We start from the raw sequence: 18,481 nt of genomic DNA, 5'->3' as shown, positions 1-18,481 counted from the left end.
GGCGGTGTCGGCCTGCAGTTGGGCGGCCCCTTACCTTGGTGAGGACTGTGGCGGTGTCGGCCTGCAGTTGGGCGGCCCCTTACCTTGGTGAGGACTGTGGCGGTGTCGGCCTGCAGTTGGGCGGCCACTTACCTTGGTGAGGACTGTGGCGGTGTCGGCCTGCAGTTGGGCGGCCCCTTACCTTGGTGAGGACTGTGGCGGTGTCGGCCTGCAGTTGGGCGGCCCCTTACCTTGGTGAGGACTGTGGCGGTGTCGGCCTGCAGTTGGGCGGCCCCTTACCTTGGTGAGGACTGTGGCGGTGTCGGCCTGCAGTTGGGCGGCCCCTTACCTTGGTGAGGACTGTGGCGGTGTCGGCCTGCAGTTGGGCGGCCACTTACCTTGGTGAGGACTGTGGCGGTGTCGGCCTGCAGTTGGGCGGCCCCTTACCTTGGTGAGGACTGTGGCGGTGTCGGCCTGCAGTTGGGCGGCCCCTTACCTTGGTGAGGACTGTGGCGGTGTCGGCCTGCAGTTGGGCGGCCCCTTACCTTGGTGAGGACTGTGGCGGTGTCGGCCTGCAGTTCCGCGGGCAGCTGCATGCGGGACAGATGCGCCTGCAGCAGGACGTGCGCCTTCACGTGCGGGTCGTTGTACTTCAGCGCGCCCGCCGCCGCCGCCGGCTTGTGCGGGACTCTGCCAGGCGGGAATGTGTCACGATATATAGTGAAGCTTAATTATTGTCGTTAATGCTGAAGGAGTATATTTTGATGTTTTATGACTCCCGTAGTAAGGAATGTAATCTTTGTATAGCTTCGGGTTTCACAAACATTCAAGTCATATGCACAAAGACACATAGACTCAGGACAGTATTTGTGTAATCTACGAATGATCACACAAATACTTGTCCTACGCGGGGCTCGAACCCCGAGACGATGCGCACAGTCGATTTAGCGTGATTATTCTTACAGTACAGGCTGAAATTTTGAGGGTAGCTTCAAACCCGATGACAATGCAATTTACAACGATAAAGAAGCCTTAACCGATTTTGATAAAATTTTAATGAGGTGACATTTAAAAACGTGGGTATTCTTGTTTAATCTATTAATTATTTTATTGTTCCCTAAAATCTGTATGGCAAGACAACGTTTGCTGGAATATTTACATACAAATTTCAGTACTTGAAACTTTTAGGCCGTGGGGGCCGAGTGCCAAAACGCTTTTTAAAGACCTAGCAAAGCGTCTCGTTGACACTTCTCGTGACCCAAAGGCTGGCTTTTACCTCGCTCAGAGGATTAGCATTGCCATTCAACGTGGCAATGCTGCCAGCCTTATGGGCACACTCCCAGCCGGCAGCGATGCCGATGAATTTTTTTATGCATTGATATAATTATTGTTTATGTTTATTTTTTTTGTATACACGGTGATTTTTTAGTCGTCTTACAAAAGTAGCCCAGTTCATGTATCCGACGTAAAATACCCCTAGGCGCTATTATTATTTTTATCAATAACTAAGATAATAAGTACGAAGAAAAATTAAACAAGAGAAAACTGTAATATACTCTTAAAAATGATAACAACTCACCATTGTTACAAGGCTCGGACCGCGCTCACAACAGAACTGTGTTTCTAAAAAACTACGAATTGCATCATAATATTGAATAAAAATTGCATTTTAAATTTATTCAAATCTCATAAATACCTATTTTTTTTATCATGAATGTGTTCTAGTCATTGGATAGATGAACTGGGCTGCTTTTGTAAGACGAATAAAAAATCACGGTGTATAGCAAATGATTGTACTGTAAATATTAAACTCTGTAAAATTGTAAATAGACGTTTGTATAATAAAAAAAACTTCAATAAAAAGTATGAAGACAAATATACATACTTGGCGGCTAAAGCCTTGATGATGTTCTCCTCCCGATGTCGGATGCTGAGCTCGGAGTACTCCGCGGCTGACGATATGATCTCCAGCAGGCCGCGGATCTTGGTCTTGTTGGTCAGGGAGAGACTGAATAACTCTGTCAAAGGTATTGAGAATGGTTAACTTTAAACGTATAGTGAAGTGAAAAGTGGATGAAGCAACAAGCAATTCCAGGAGGAGCAGTGATGGGCACGTGTATCAGGCTAACTTATTGCCTATGCATATCAGAATTATCAGAAAATTACATATTAAAACAGTTGCTGGAATTTAGACCTGCAAGTATGTGCATAATAATTCAATCTTTGAAACCCTAGTTCACATAAATACTTAGACCTTTGTTTAGTCCTAGCTACCGCATTAGGTTAAGTAACGTGTAATGGTAGATTAGTGTGATAATTAAATAAATATACCAAGTTGAAGATATTGTTATGTTTCATTTAATACAATGGTCAAAAGATTTTCCAATAGATGACGGAAAAAACCTTTATCTTGCAAAGTGTGATAAGACCAGAAAAAAAAATCCTCATCGAAAGTAGCACTTACATAAAAATATGGCGACATAAATTATCCTAGAATTTGCTTGTTTTTTCTCACGTAACTTAATATAACTTATGTAGTAATAAAAAAATGGTTGCCTGTAAAGTCGGTTTTACGGGCGAAGATTTTACGTGACAACGTCTTTTCCTCGGTAGAATATTTATTGATATGAATATAATTAAATTGCACAACAGGAACAAGGAATTGAATGAAAATAAGAATTGCACAAATTTTAACTATAGAAATATATTTTGTTTACTAAAACATTGTACATGTAGGCGCCGATTCAATGCGCCTAATTCTCTAGTGCTGCGCGCGCGAGACCGATCATAGTTGAGTGGGAGAGAGACGCAAGGCATTCGGCGGGCCTCTCTCTCGTTCGGTGACTCATCGTAACGTTACCGGCCTTACACTTTTTCATGAGTGACTCCCAGCCGCAACCTAATTTAAGACGTTGTCACGTCAAATATTAGCAATAACTACGTAATATCCCCAAATTATTAATGACTAAAAAATCACTAAAACCAAACCTTACTCACCTATAGTAATAATACCCATGTAACAATCACACCCACATTGAAATCTCTAAATCCTTAATGACTAAACATGACTAAACATGTCTAAACGACTCACCTATAGTGGTATAGTTGATATAGTAATAAGACGCGATCATCCCGAGGTTGAGGGGCTGTACATCCATATCGTCCTCGATGGCTATACACTTGGACTGCTCCAGGTCTGTGAGGGTCGTCTCGACGAGTTCCGACAGGTGGTCTGATAGATGTCTGTGGATGGAAGGTGTGTTAGCGGCAATCTATACTAATATATAAAGCTGAAGAGTTTGTTTGTTTGAACGCGCTAATCTCAGGAACTACTGGTTCAAATTAAATTTTGTGTGGATCATTGATCGAGGAAGGTTTTAGGCTATATATCATCACGCTGCGACTAATAGGAGCGAAGATACAATGGAAAATGTGGAAAAAAAAACAGAGCAGATATAAATCATAAATTATATCCTCTAACCACGCAGACGAAGTCGGGGGCAACAGCTAATAGAATTGATAGATTAAAAAATCTAAATACCCACGTTTTTAAAGTCATATTTTATCAAGTTTTGACAGTTTGTATTGGTAATTGCATTGTCATTGGGTTTGAAGCTACCCTGAAAATTTCAGCCTGCTAGCTTATCGGGAAGTGCCTCAAAATTGAGTTGCAAAATTCCAACCGGAACGACAAACAAACAAGAAAATGAGTGTGGGAATTATGAAATGAACCACAAAGTACCTGTGTGTAACACCCTGTAGATTATAATAATTGGGGTTCTGCGTGAGCCTCCTGTATAGGAACGTCCACGTCAGGTAGTCAACGGCGTCCTGTTTGTTCTCTATGGTCTTCGTGACGATCTCCGCGTTCATGTGGTCGTGTAGCCTATGGTCTAGGTGGCTCTGGAATAAAGAAAAATCTTATTGAAAAAAATTCTATTTGAAAAGTGAACTGTCTAATAATAATGACGCTTTTTAACTAATTACGTGGTGATTTTACGGTTTTCTTCGTGAGAAACTTCGAACTTCTTTTAAAAACTATGATATATGATATTAAAATATTTCAAAAGTTTGTCAGGGAGGTAGGTAGAGTAGTTTATATTAGAAATTAATTACACCGTTTACCGTAACCGTTTTCTTTTACCCAGTTTACACCTTCCCCGGACTGCTACGAATATTTTAAGACTGAAATAAGCCAAATCGGTTCAGCCGTTCTCGAGTTTTAGGGAGACTAATGAACAGCGATTCATTTTTAATTAATATGAAGAATAATAATGAAATGTTTGGTTGTGCCAGGGAAGCGCGGAGTTTACAACTAGAGAGTAAAACTATTTTTTTTTAAATAAACTATTTCTCCTTTAATACCTATTCCACAACGCCATCTAGTCTCAAACTAAGCAGAGCTTGTATTACGAGTACTAGACAACTGATAAACATACTTATACAGGGTGTAAGGAACACCGTACCACCAAAGTCGCATAATGACTTTAAAATAACGTGTTAATTAATAATAAAGAAGTCGCTACCGTCGGAGATTAATATTTATAGATTTAGTCATTTTTGAGCAAGCAATGAATTGGTTACCGCGCGATCCTTACGCTCAGCGTACGTACTTACACGAACTGTAATGTGGTAGGAGGGCGACACTCGGCGACACGATCGAAACATTCGAAACGCGCGCGCATTTTATAAAAATGGGTCAGTGGGTCATCTTAGGGGCGGGTTGTGATGTAACGAAAAACAATCACAAAAAAATACCAATCAATTTACACTATTCTGACTTCAATCTGTGTCTTGTGTATTATTAAATCAAACCTACTCTTACCTTAATCTCGCTCACTTCTAACCAGATAAGGTTCGAAAATTTCGAAATGTCCGCCATCTACGTGCACACAAATTTTGGCGCGGCGAAAAATCTGCTGCTGAACCCGGGGCAAAAAGTACCGCGTCCAGTAAATGTTCATCGCGAGACTTGCATTGCCACGTGCTTCGCCATAACACATTAGCATGTTGCCATTCTCCCGGGCGGTAAAATAACCTATCGAGCTACTAGGATCGTAATTTAAATAATACACACACAACACACGCACTTATATCACTTAACACAATAAAATTGTCTGCCTACACGATAATTAGTCCGCGAATTACCCGATTGCACATGCACATTCGATTAGCGTAAGGAACAAACCATAGATAATACATATAATACTGGTATAGATGAGACACTGACAGATCAGTTCTTTTTTTCACTACTTGCCCTGTAAACTAGATGGCGCTAGCGTCTGTGAAGCGATCTATAGCTATATGTATGTATGCACTCATCTACATAATACCTATAGGTTGCTATAGGTAGTTACGCATAGTACAGCATTTTTGCCGTGTATAAAATGTACTAAAGAGAAAAAAGAATACAACAAAAATATAAAGATTTTTCTTTATTTATAAATACGGATAATTTATACAATTTATTAATTAACGTCTACAACGTATTGAAATTAAACCACTTTTACTTTGACACATTTTTACTATTATAATTTACTAAGTAATATGATTTTCTGTAGAAAAATTATTCTCTAATAAAATCGTAATATGGTTTAATTTCATTGGCTAACATTCATAATACACTTATGGTATATTACAATCACCAATTAATTCACATTAATAGAAACCATTTTTAAATTATTAAGGGTATAATTGAGAACCTTCTATTTTATTTATCGATGTAAATAAAGTAGATGGTTCGAAATGGCCACCCATCAAAAATCACATGATTTAAATTTTAAATCAATCAAATCATTTAATTAACAATAAGGTTTTAAATATCATTCACATTATTTCCTTTTTTTATGAATTTTATAGAAATTGTATGCTTGTAATTTAAGTATCGTTATTATCAAAATCAGCAATTTTTCCTGTTAAAATTCTATTTACACCCGTACACCAACTATTTACAATTAAGTTGATGAACAAATTAATTATATAATTAGTTAAAATCAATTTATGTTCATCGCATTGAATAATTGAAAAATCACATCTGCAATTTATAAAAAACACAATTATTATTTTTTTAAGTTTATTATTTCGGGCGATCAAGTCTCAATCATAAAATATATTTCATTAAGTAATTTAATAAATGAATCACATGTGATTTTTTTGTATAATCAATCATGTAATTAAATGCATTAGGATCAATTTCTTGTTGAAGTAAATCAACAATACAATTACAATTTTTAAATATATTAGATTTAGTTTTTTTATTATATATCCAGGGTACATATTTCTTCGCTTCCGAATGCAAAATCAAATTACTAAAAATAATTTGACTCATTGTTGAAATTAAGGAATCAACTGCAAAATCAGAATCTAAATCATCAGATTTTATAAATCATCATATTTAACTGTTTGAGACCCATCTTGACTTCTTACAATTTTTTCAAATTCTATTGATTTAAAAACAGGTTTAATTTCTGCCCAGAATGGGAAATGTGGTGATTTGTTTTTAAGACATCCCTTGAGTATTTTTGCTGTATCACGGTGTGAGTGGCCATTAAATGAATCAAATAATTTATCAAAAATCAGCAATAAATCTACAGTTTCTTCACACTCAGCTAGTAATATGTTGCATTCTGAAACAAAAAAATATATATATACATCATTAATGTTTGTGGTTATTTATGTTCCTATGCAAAATATATATATAATCAATTTCAAAATATATATATGTATTTACAAGAAAAAGTATATATGTATGATTTATATGGATAAAAAATACTTATAATCAAAACATTTAACTGATTTTCATTATGAGTTGCAACATACCTTCTACAAATGTTTGCTCCATGTCCTTTTCCTTATCCTCCAACATTGAAACTGAAGCGACTGGTTCAACTGATACTTCTGCAACTGCAGATGAGCTGGTGGTATTTAGAAAGTAGCAATAATCTTGTTAGAAAAGACTTAGCACATACTTTAAAACCTATTAATATAATTGTGCAATTCTACAAAAGACTACTTAGAAGTATTTTAACATAATTATAACATTTCACAACTATCAAACAATGTTGTCTCGTCCCAAGCTAAGCAGAACTTGTGTTATGGATACTAGACAGCTGATAAACATACTTTCTAAATATAGAAATAATTTACACCCAGACACAGAACAAAATGATGATGACACAAATATTTCTCCTGATTGGGAATCAAACCAAAAACCTCTGGCATAGCACTAAAAAACACTAGCCACTAGACCAACAGGACAGTTAATGCACTTCATTTGCGATGATTAGGTGACCGAAAATAAAATTGAAACAGCACTTGTTGGTCTGTGGTTCATCTTAGGGGCAGATTTCACAGTTATTTCATACATTTAATAGACATCTGCCAAAATGTTAATTGCATATTTGTTTACATGTAAATTGGATGTTATAATATGCAAATATATTTATTTACCTGATGGGATAAGGCTGGTGTAAAAGGTTGGCACTGCATTTCTCGTTAATACCGTTCCTTTACCTATGTAGTATTTCTCAAAATGTTTATAGTCTTATTTGGTTGTAGATGTATGTATCTCCATTCATTATAATATCATCGTCTAAAACTTGTTTCCAGATCTCAAACCTTTCTTTATAACAGTCTGGCTTAGGAAAATGATGTAATGTACCTGAAATTAGAAAGAATGAGTTAATTGCAGGTTGTGAAATTTATGTTTTAAAAATATAGTGATATATAATAGTACAAACTTCGATCGGATCGTTCCTACAATAAGATCACTTATTCTATCATCAATAATCATCTTACCTCCTTCTTCACATCCAAAATAGCAATGAGTGCGAGAGTATTTCGGTAATCTCGCCATCGTAATCCGTAAAAAACGCAGCCAAATTTTTAAATCAAGTAATGTAAACACACGTCGTAGTCCATTAAACGATGCCAGGGTCAAGAGAAATAAATATATTCGTCGGTATCCGTTCACGAGAAGCCAAGTAAATACGTAGGAAGCAGTTTCGAGGTCCAGAAAACACGCGATGGTCAATAAGAGGCAAATAAGTCGAAAATAAAACTTGGTAAACTCACGGCACAAGAAACGAACGTTGATTGAAAAGTTTTCAAAACATATCAGTGCTGTCATGTCATTAGCAAAATAAAAATTGCGTATAAGATTAATTGAAGACCGAAAAGGCGATTCAGTTTTTTTTTAATTTTTTTTAGTTTACTTTTTATTAAATAATATTTATTAAATTATTAAAAGAATAACATTTTGAAGAAAGCAGTTACTGTAGCGGCATCTAGTAATATTTAAGGGAATATTATGCCTTAGTTGACTTGCCCTGTGGCATAGATGGCACGACTTTCCATACATTTTGTTTTCTTGTCCTCAAAGTACTGTACTGTCACCCCCATGGAACAAACTGAGTAAAAATAGGTACTATTTTGAAAAAAGCCGAACTTTCGGTTTTACCTTTGAGTAGTGTTGGACCTAGGTACCTATGATTCTTTATCGATAAATTACATGAGGTCGAAGTGAATATCGTAAAATTATTCTTGACAATAAAGTACTTAACTTAAACCTTTAAAATTGATTAATCACAAAATGTACTTTTGTGTAAGAGCATAATTGTTTTATGTGACTGGAATAATTATTCAGCAGTTCGTAGGAAAAAAAATGATAAAAATTTTTAGGCAGGAATTTCATTAGTAGATGATGGATATTAGTAACAAAACAGAGTTTAATTTTAGAAAAAATAAATTATTGTTTATAACAACATGTCTTAGAACTACAGAATTCTAAACAATAACAAACTGTTAATAATAAAAGGTTTTAATAAATTTCGTAGTACGATAAGTTGATAAACGCTGAGAAGGTGATTTTCTATTTTATAACATGGAACCCGTGTAACAAAAATCGATGTTCTATTTTATCCAGTGTCACAGGTACGTCACTCGCCGATACCGCTGTAGGTGTCGACGACGCGCTGGCGGTGTCGACAAAGGCGGCTAGCGGTGCCTACAAAGCGCGCGGCTTTTTTTAAAGGAATAGTAGGCAGGATTACGAATAATGCGTGCGAGTGCGCGCGCAATAGTTGCGCTATCTCTTACGCTTGTCGCTCATGAGTATTGGTTCGGTTTTGACGTCACTTTCGGTTAGATTTGCAAGAGAGCGATGACCGACGAGTACCTTTACGAATCAGCTGATCGGGAGCAGTTTTTAGTGTTTCATTTACATTGCCTTTTTTTGTGAAAACGGCTTAATAATGATTTTGTTTATGAAAATATTATTGAAATACGTAGGAAAAATGATTTTATGACACATAAAATTAAAAAAACGCGAAAAAAAACTGCAATTTTCATGAAAAGACCGATGAAAAATTCCAACGCAGTGGGGTCTGGAATCATGTCTAGAACTCAGGTCCCACGGAAAAGTCACGGTGTTCCTTACACCCTGTATATTTCTAAATACATACATAAGTAAATCACACACAGAACAAATAAAATAAATGCGGACAACATCACATACATTGTTCTGAACTCAAAGTAAGTTGCTAAAGCACTTGTGTTATGGAATTCAGATACAACGAAGGTACCACAAACACCCAGACCCGAGACAATGTAGAAATGTGAATTTTTACATTGACCCGACCGGGGATCGAACCCGGGACCTCAGAGCTAGCGACACCTTGAAACCGGTGCGTACGCCACTCGACCACGGAGGTCGTCAAATGATCGTGCACATCGCACAAAAAATTGTCCCGGGTGGGAATCGAATCCACGACCTCCGGCATATAAGTCAGGGCCACTAACCACTAGACCAACAGGCCAGTCGAAATATGTTTATCAGTTGTCTAGTTTGAGACCCGGTGGCGTGGTGTACAACTTGTGTATTTGTATATACACGGTGATTTTTAGTCGTCTTACAAAAGCAGCCCAGTTCATGTATCCGACATAAAATACCCCTAGGCGCGATTATTATTTTTTTATCATCAACTAAGATAAATAAAATAAATAAATAAATAAATGCGGACAACATCACATACATTGTTCTGAACCCAAAGTAAGTTGCTAAAGCACTTGTGTTATGGAATTCAGATACAACGAAGGTACCACAAACACCCAGACCCGAGACGATGTAGAAATGTGAATTTTTACATTGACCCGACCGGGGATCGAACCCGGGACCTCAGAGTTAGCGACACCTTGAAACTGGTGCGTACGCCACTCGACCAGGGAGTACGAAGAAAAATGAGGCATGAGAAATCTGAAAAATCCTGTTAAAAATGATAAAAACGCCGCCGCCCGCGCCCCTCACCATTGTTACAAGGCTCGGACCGCGCTCGCAACAGAGCTGTGTTTCTACAACACTACGAATTGCATCATAATATTGAATAAAAATTTCATTTTAAATATATTCAAATGTCATAAATACCTATTTTTTTTTATCATGAACGTGTTCTAATCTTTGAAAAGTAGAGTGGTTTCTGATGTGATTTATTATTGCAATTGTTGTTCATTTTATTTTTATTTATTTTAATATTTCAATGCCTATCAAGTAATAGTGTCTATTTACTAATTTTCGTATGCTAATTATGGCAGAATATCTAGAAACTGTGCGACCCTGTATATCTGTACCCATATTTCACGAAATAAAGATTTAAATTTGAAATTTGAATAGTCATTGGATACATGAACTGGGCTGCTTTTGTAAGACGACTAAAAAATCCAGGGTGTATATCATGTATCCTCACCTCCAACGGCAGACAGTCATTCAGGAGCTTCGTGAAGAAGGTCTTGTGATGAGCGACACACATGAGTACCGCGACGGCGTGTTCGTCCTGCAGCGGGCGACACGCGCGGCCCACCATCTGCAGGACCGTCGTTATGGGGTACTGCTCGTACGCGTGCAGCTTGCCGTTGTAGCTGGGGGAGAGGACGATATGGGGTCATTGGGGGTTAAGAATGTCGAAAATCATGAATGTAAAGTCGAAAATTTAAAATCCGTTGTCGGAAATCAATAATCTAGATTCAAACATTAAAATCTGGGAGAAGAGAGAATCGAAGTTATATGGGGTAATTGAGGAAGAATAATATATCGAAATATAAAAAGGAAAATTTAAAATCCACGGTCATAGTTTATTCGAATAAAAATGTCGTGAACCCCTGAAAGTTTGTTGACATTGTTTATCTCGTCTGTTTGTCCTTACTATTATATATATACAAGTATCCTTACGTGTGCGTATCGGCGATGATGACGGTGTGTACGTGCGCGGCGAAGGCCCAGGCCAGCTCGGCGGCCACCACGCACAGCTGCACGGCCCCGGACTCCAGCAGCTGCTGCACCAGGCGCCGGTCGCCCGGCTCCACACCCTCGTGCAGGTAGGCCACGCCCGCTGATAGGGTCTCTTTTAGCATCTGTCGGGGTATGACGACAGATAGAGAGATATGTAAAAAGACACGTTGCGTCAACCACAAAAACTTGGGATGAGTATTTTTATAATAACTATCGTGAGACTGATTCATTATTAAGCGCCTGTTTCACAATCACTGATTAGAAGCTATCTCGCAAATAAAATGGAAAACCTGACATTCTTTGTATGAAAAAATCTGTCAAGTAATTTATCGAGAACTTATGGCGATGGTCAAACAGGCTCTAAATGATGAAACGGTTTACTCGCGCGTATTTATCGGGATCGCCCGACTAGGACCCAACCGGAGTCCTTAATCATGAGCTGACACAGCGGGCGAGCGAGTCGAAAAACTAGTCGCGCACTCCCAATAAATACGCGTGAGTAAACCGTAACATATTTACAATGGGCAATGAATGACTGGAAATTGACACTACGAATTATTGTAATTTTCCAAACAATTTATTTGAATTTAGCATGGTGTGAAACACTCACGGTCAATACCATTCATTTCCAATTATTATGTTTGCAAAATGATTTCCTGAATTGCCATTCATTCATCGGCCATTGTAGACATCAGAATCAGGGCACAGATGTTTAAAAACTTTTTTGTCTACCAGCCACTTTAAGATAATTAGGCATCATTATAACTTCGAATAAATAATAAATTATTGGAAGGTAGTTATTTTAACTATGTTTCTTTTTACTGCTCGTGAATCCTTCATTACAAGGGGACGTCATCGTTCAGTTTGGGAAAGAATCAATTAAACATTTCCAGTTGCATTTTAGGATTCCGTAACCGAAGCTCTAAACGACACAATATTACTAAGATTCAATCACACGTCTATCTGTGACCAGGCTGTTTTTTAACTTTGATAACTAAACAGTTGTTTTTTTGCGTTCGGTCATAAATTTGATGAACGATATTTTTTAAAGTTACCTTTCTTGAATTTTCAAATTTATATTTAGTGCTCTCCCATTAAAAGAACAGCATATCAGGCGCACAAATATAGATCCGAAATGGAAATCGAACCCACACCCTACAAATCTACCGATCAAACTCACCTTATCATGAACCCTCTTCAAGAACGGCTGCAGCATATCGGGCCTGGCCTTCAGGAACCTGGTGGGGCTGGCGTGGGCGGCGGCCAGGGCCAGCAGGTCGGCGGCCAGGAGCCTGGCGTGACGGCGAGACGGGACGAACACGGCCACGGGCTGGCTGCCCGCGTGACGGATCACCGCGTTGTAGATCGGCTTCGTCATGGCCGCGAGGCGGGACGCCGCGTGCGATATGTTGAAACCCTGGGGCAAGAGAGAAAATATAAAAAAATTACAGAGGGAGTTGAGTTTTTCTTGCTTCTTGATGGAGATGAGAACATTATAAAACAAATAAGGGTGAAAAATTTGAAGCGTAGATCGTCAAGTAATAGAGAATAGGGGACAGGACATGGAATAAGGTTGGGGATTGTGAGGAACATGGGGCAATGACAAGTAATCATAGTGCGAAATGCGGGGAAAATAGGGAGAAATCGTCGGGAACATGGGGGAAATGGCAAAGAATAGCGCTGAACACGGGGGAATCGGTAAGGTATCTTGGGACACGGTAACGACCAGGAATTAATATCCCTTAGTTCCGCTTGTGCATCTCGCTTCCGCCAGCGGGAGCGGGGGTAGAGGGGGAGAGGGGAGAGAGGGGAGGGGAGAGAGGGGAGTGGGGAGAGGGGGAGAGGGAGGGAGGGGAGAGAGGGAGGAGAGGGAGGCAGCTACGCGACTCACCTGGATGTGCAGCTGCAGTGGCTGCGGGCGCACGCTGGGGTGGAAGTTGAAGGAGCAGTTGGCGCTGCAGCCGAGCCACTGCGACACGTCGCGAGCGTCTGCCAGCGGGAGGGAGAGGGCCACGATACGGATCTGACGACCTGGAGGAAGGGAGAGAGAGAAAAAGGAGAATTATAACAACTAGAAGAAATCGCATTTCGTTGGTCGGGAACAGAATCAAAATTAAAAAGTCATCAGGCTAGGAAATAAACAGCACTTTTTGAATGTCAAATTACTTTGGACAGCACCCAGTTTCGCCCACAATACGCCGGTTCCTAAGTACTTTCACTGCGATAGAAGAAACGGCGCAACACTCTCAAGAGCAATTTTTTGTATAAATATACATATTTGACAGTCGTTACAGGTACTTAGAAGCTTGAAAGTTCTGACAACCAGTCTGACCAAGGAGTATCGTGTCGCCCAGGTAACTGGGTTGAGGAGGTCAGATAGGCAGTCGCTCCTTGTGAAACACTGGAACTTAACTGAATCCGGTTAGACTGGAAGCCGTCCCCAACATAGTTGGGAAAAGGCTAGGATATTTTAATCTTAACTATTTACAATATACTCATATTTTCAAAATAAAATTTCTTTGATTCCACCATTTTACTTCTTACTCACCGATCTGTGAGGATATATACCGCATCCTGGAGCAGACCACCTCCAGAACTGGTCCTTCTTCTCCTCCCAGGAGTTGGAGAGCGTCCACTATGAAGAGGGAGACACTCTGGACGCTCTTACGGACTTTCCATCTAGAAATAAAGAAATAGTGAGAGTTAAGGAGAATTGATACGATGAAGGGATTGACAGATATCGGTCGTATTTTTTATTCCTCCTGAGATCTTAAATTCAAAATGATTTTATTTGACATACAATTTTTTCAGGTGTCATTTTTACGGGAAAATCGACAAGACACAAAATCGGTTTACGATCTAAGCTACGTAAATATACACAGACTGACACAAAGACATGTCCACAGGGCAGTCCAACTTATAACACCCCGATAAGAAGACTTCATAATTTTGAAATAGCTGAACTCATTTTGTCAGAACATGTCGAAGGACCGGATACTCGTCGGTCATCGCTCTCTCGCAAATCTAACCGGAAGTGACGTCTAAATGTTCAATTCATCATTCAATCATGAGCTGAAGCAGAGGCGGGGTCGCGAGCAAGCCGCATGAATAAACCGATTCATCAAAAGACCAATGAAAAATTCCAACGCAGGGGTGTCTGGAATCATGTCCAGAACCCCTGTAAAGTCCATAAGAGACTATTCTTAAATCGCCAGATAACTTTTATCCGACGACTATGTTTGACGTTTTGACAGCTTTTAAATAGAAAAATAATTTCAATAATATTTAGTTTTTGACCAACCTTCTCGACAGTATATCCCATTTGTCAGCTGTCGTGATGATGATCTGCCCCTTGTTGAGCAGCTTGTGGTCTGTGGCCGTCTCGCCGGTCAACTGGACCACCTGTGGGTACAAGACGGCTATGATTTAGATAACACTATAGTATAGTTAAAATCTCGCTGCAGACTCGGTTATATCACTCGTGTGTTTCTCTCTCTTTCCCACTCACGGGCCTTATGGATAGGCCGCGCCCACCCGTAGTCCTGTGAATTACTGCAGACGATGAGTGATATCGATAATTTTATATATTTTTAAATGGGTGATAGACATAAAAACACATTCATTTTTTACGCAAATGAGTTGCAGATTCAAAATCAAAATCAACATCAAAAAGTTTTTATTTCAAATAGGCCGTATCTCAGGCACTTTTAAAACGTTACATTACTGACTCTAGTTGCACGGTACCAAAGTGTCATTCTTATGGAGAAGAACCGGCTAGAAACTCCATTTTAAAGTAACTAAACAGATTAATTTAAATTCAAAAAAAATGTTGACGTAGATAAAAAAAAACGACAATGACATGCATATTGAGAGGGTTGTGATTTAGTTATTTACTAGCTGTTGCCCGCGACTCCGGCCGAGTAGACTTCAGTTTACAGGGGGCGCGGTTGTCGTGTTCGTGGGGATGCTGGCATTAAATATAGCCTCGACACAGCCCTCCTTAAAATCAAAATACCCAAAACCCTCTTCGCTCATATTTCATTGTCTAAATCTTAAAACGGCAAAAGCCAATTGAGGCGTCACTTAGCCGCTAGACGTAGGAATAGTCTGTTCCTTCCATTGTAAACTTATCGGCTAAAAACATCTATGATTAGTACCCCAACAAACATCAAAACATAAGGGCCTGCATACATAACATAACATATTAACCATCGTCTTACAAATTGAACCTTACAGAACATTTTGCCCATTATTGGGCGAAAAGTGGGCAAACTCTAAAAACCGCTGTCCGTCAATTTGAACCTTACAAAACATTTTTCCCACAGTTGGGCAAAAAAGTGGGCAAACTTCAAAACCACCTCCGCCGTTACTTTCCCACTGCAGGGCAAAGGCCTCCCTTAGATTCTTCCACTCTGTCCGGTCTATTGCTTTTGCCATCCACTGTTTGTGGTACGCATCCAGTTCGTCGCGCCATCTCATTCGAGGCCGTCCTCGTCGCCGTTTCATGTTTGATGGAACCCAGAGAGTACAGACGTTGGCTCAGGAGGTACGTACAAATTGCACCTCACAAAACATTTTGCCCACAATTGGGCAAAAAGTTGGGCAAAAAGTGGGCAAACTCCAAAACCACCTACCTTCAGATTGAACCTGGTCCCGAACTTGTGGTAGCAGTCGGCGAACACGATGTCCGCGAGCGCGTCCTTGGGCAGCAGGTAGACGGCGCGCCCGGAGGGGTTCGTGGAGAGCATCCTCAGCAGCGCCAGCTCCGCTATCACCGACTTGCCGGAGCCCGAGGGCGCGCCCACGAACACGTTGTCGTCGGAGTTGTACACGGCGTTGAACACCTAGGCAGAGAAGGAAGAGTCACTTTCGTTGAGCAGATTCATCTATACTCTATAGTTCTATACTAATAATATACACCGTGATTTTTTAGTCGTCTTACAAAAGCAGCCCAGTTCATGTATCCAATGACTAGAACACGTTCATGATAAAAAAAATGGTATTTATGAGATTTGAATAATTTTCAAATGCAATTTTTATTCAATATTATGATGCAATTCGTAGTTTTTTAGAAACACAGCTCTGTTGCGAGCGCGGTCCGAGCCTTGTAACAATGGTGAGGGGCGCGGGCGGCGGCGTTTTTATCATTTTTAAGAGTATATTTCAGATTTCTCTTGTTTCATTTTTCTTCGTACTTATTATCTTAGTCGATGATAAAAAAAAAATAATCGCGCCTAAGGGTATTTTACGTCGGATACAAGAACTGGGCTCCTTTTGTAAGACGACTAAAAAATTACCGTGTATAAAGCTGAAGAGTTTGTTTGTTTGTACGCGCTAATCTCAGGAACGACTGGTTCAAATTGAAAAAATATTTTTGCACGCGACTTCATCCGCGTGGTTAGAAGATATAAATTATGTTTATATCTGCCCTGTTTTTTCCACATTTTCCATTGTATCTTCGCTCCTATTAGTCGCAGCGTGATGGTATATAGCCTAAAACCTTCCTCGATGAATGATCTATTGAACACAAAAATAATTTTTCAATTTGAACCAGTAGTTTTTCGGATTAGCGCGTTCAAACAAACAAACAAACAAACTCTTCAGCTTTATATATTAGTATAGGTTTTTTGACAGCCCTTAACATAATACCAACAACATACCTGAGTCTGTACAGGATTGAACTGCGGGAAGGTCTCGTTATATAGCTCTTCGTATTTAGGGTTCCGCAGGGCGGATATAGGCAGGGGCTGCAGGTCCAACAGTTCCGTAGGCGGGAGGTTCTTCTCGGGGAGTATGAGGTGACGGAAGGAAACCGGCAGCTGGGTCTCTGCTGCTATCCATCTGTGGGGCGGTTTGAATATATAATTATATATTATAGGTGATATAATTATATAGTTAGGCCAACGAGACGAGAAAAAAATGTAAACAAACTTTCAGGGACTCATGACATTTTTATTTGAATAAACTATTATAAAGTTCGAATTTTGACAAAAATGAAGGAATGAACTTGTTCACAACATGGCGGACCAAATGTTGACCACTGTCGTACTGACTGCTTTCTTGTACCATGAAACACATAACGACAACTGTCATCGACCAACTGACGCCATAACTGCGTGTACGAGTGATAAGGACAGGGATAATAATCCCTCGCTATCGCAATGTAACTCAGTAACGGTCCGCTTTTTATCTCGTTGGCCATAGTATAGATGAGGATGAGGGAGTAGTAAAAATAATAGATTTAAAAAATCTAAATACCAACGATTTTGAATGGCACTCCATAGCTAGCTAGTTCCAGCTAGCTTATCTTAAAGGTTTTTAATTTTCCCACGTTTTTATACACTCACTTTCTTGTTTGTTTGTCGTTCCGGTTGGATTTTTGCAACTCAATTTTGAGGCGCTTCCCGATAAGCTAGCAGGCTGAAATTTTCAGGATAGCTTCTAACCCGATGACAATGTAATTTACTACTACAAAAACGGCTAGACTGTCTTTGATAAAATTTGAATGGAGTGAAATTTAAAAACGTGGTTATCGTGAGCGGTCCTGTGTTACCTTTATTAGCGACCTAAATAAATACCAGCGATCTGTCTGTCTGTCTGTCTATCCACCATCCACTCACCTATCAGACACGACCCTGAGGAAGTACTGCGGCGGCAGCGGCTCGAACACAGGCACGAACAGCTTCACGTGGTGCTCGTCCTTGCAGTACTTCTCCTTGAGGAGGAAGTACTCGTGGTGGAGGACCACCTCCGAGTCCACATCCTCGACCAGGATCCAGAAGGCTTCCGATTGCCCGTGGATCTGTGGAGGTCAATGGAGATATAGAAAAAGAAACTCCACGATGAATTATTTCGTTCTAAGGTTGAATACTCAAAGGCTCATAATTGATCCCTGTCACTTAAGCTCTGCTGTCCGTCTGTTTGTCTGTTCGTCTTACAACAAGACATTGTCATGAACCGTGATACCTAGATATAAAAAACATAAGTTAATATCTATATATTTTACCATCAAATTTATTTATCACCCAATAAAGTTGTTAATCTTTAGCATAGTAGTACGGAACCCTCTATGTCACGAATCCGTCTAGCAATAGCAAAATAATAATAGCCTTGTTTTTCTTTTCTTTCTTTTGTCCAAAAAGACTAACTTTAGTTATCACATTTATCAAATCTAGCTCACTGTATCCCACAGCTGAGCAAAGGCCCAAGTCCTTCCACGAC

The 18,481-nt window shown here is 39.6% G+C and overlaps 1 protein-coding gene across 1 annotated transcript in view; it reads right to left on the bottom strand.

The window, feature by feature from the left end:
- Positions 1–18,481, bottom strand: part of LOC113505650 (putative U5 small nuclear ribonucleoprotein 200 kDa helicase) — a 43,597-nt gene that overhangs the window by 5,167 nt on the left and 19,949 nt on the right. Inside the window, exons 25-37 of the mRNA XM_026888452.1 lie at positions 17,881–18,062; positions 16,921–17,101; positions 15,895–16,104; positions 14,562–14,662; positions 13,809–13,939; positions 13,152–13,291; positions 12,441–12,677; positions 11,201–11,382; positions 10,719–10,890; positions 3,722–3,882; positions 3,071–3,222; positions 1,865–1,997; positions 525–669 (exon numbers count right to left, since the gene is read on the bottom strand). Of these exons, the coding sequence (XP_026744253.1) occupies positions 525–669; positions 1,865–1,997; positions 3,071–3,222; positions 3,722–3,882; positions 10,719–10,890; positions 11,201–11,382; positions 12,441–12,677; positions 13,152–13,291; positions 13,809–13,939; positions 14,562–14,662; positions 15,895–16,104; positions 16,921–17,101; positions 17,881–18,062 (2,127 nt within the window). The remainder of the gene's footprint in view (positions 1–524; positions 670–1,864; positions 1,998–3,070; positions 3,223–3,721; positions 3,883–10,718; positions 10,891–11,200; positions 11,383–12,440; positions 12,678–13,151; positions 13,292–13,808; positions 13,940–14,561; positions 14,663–15,894; positions 16,105–16,920; positions 17,102–17,880; positions 18,063–18,481) is intronic.

The sequence above is a fragment of the Trichoplusia ni genome, chromosome 26, assembly GCF_003590095.1.
Source record: "Trichoplusia ni isolate ovarian cell line Hi5 chromosome 26, tn1, whole genome shotgun sequence".
In the NCBI taxonomy this organism is placed as follows: Eukaryota; Metazoa; Arthropoda; class Insecta; order Lepidoptera; family Noctuidae; genus Trichoplusia; species Trichoplusia ni.
This window is presented reverse-complemented; position numbering and strand designations above follow the sequence as displayed.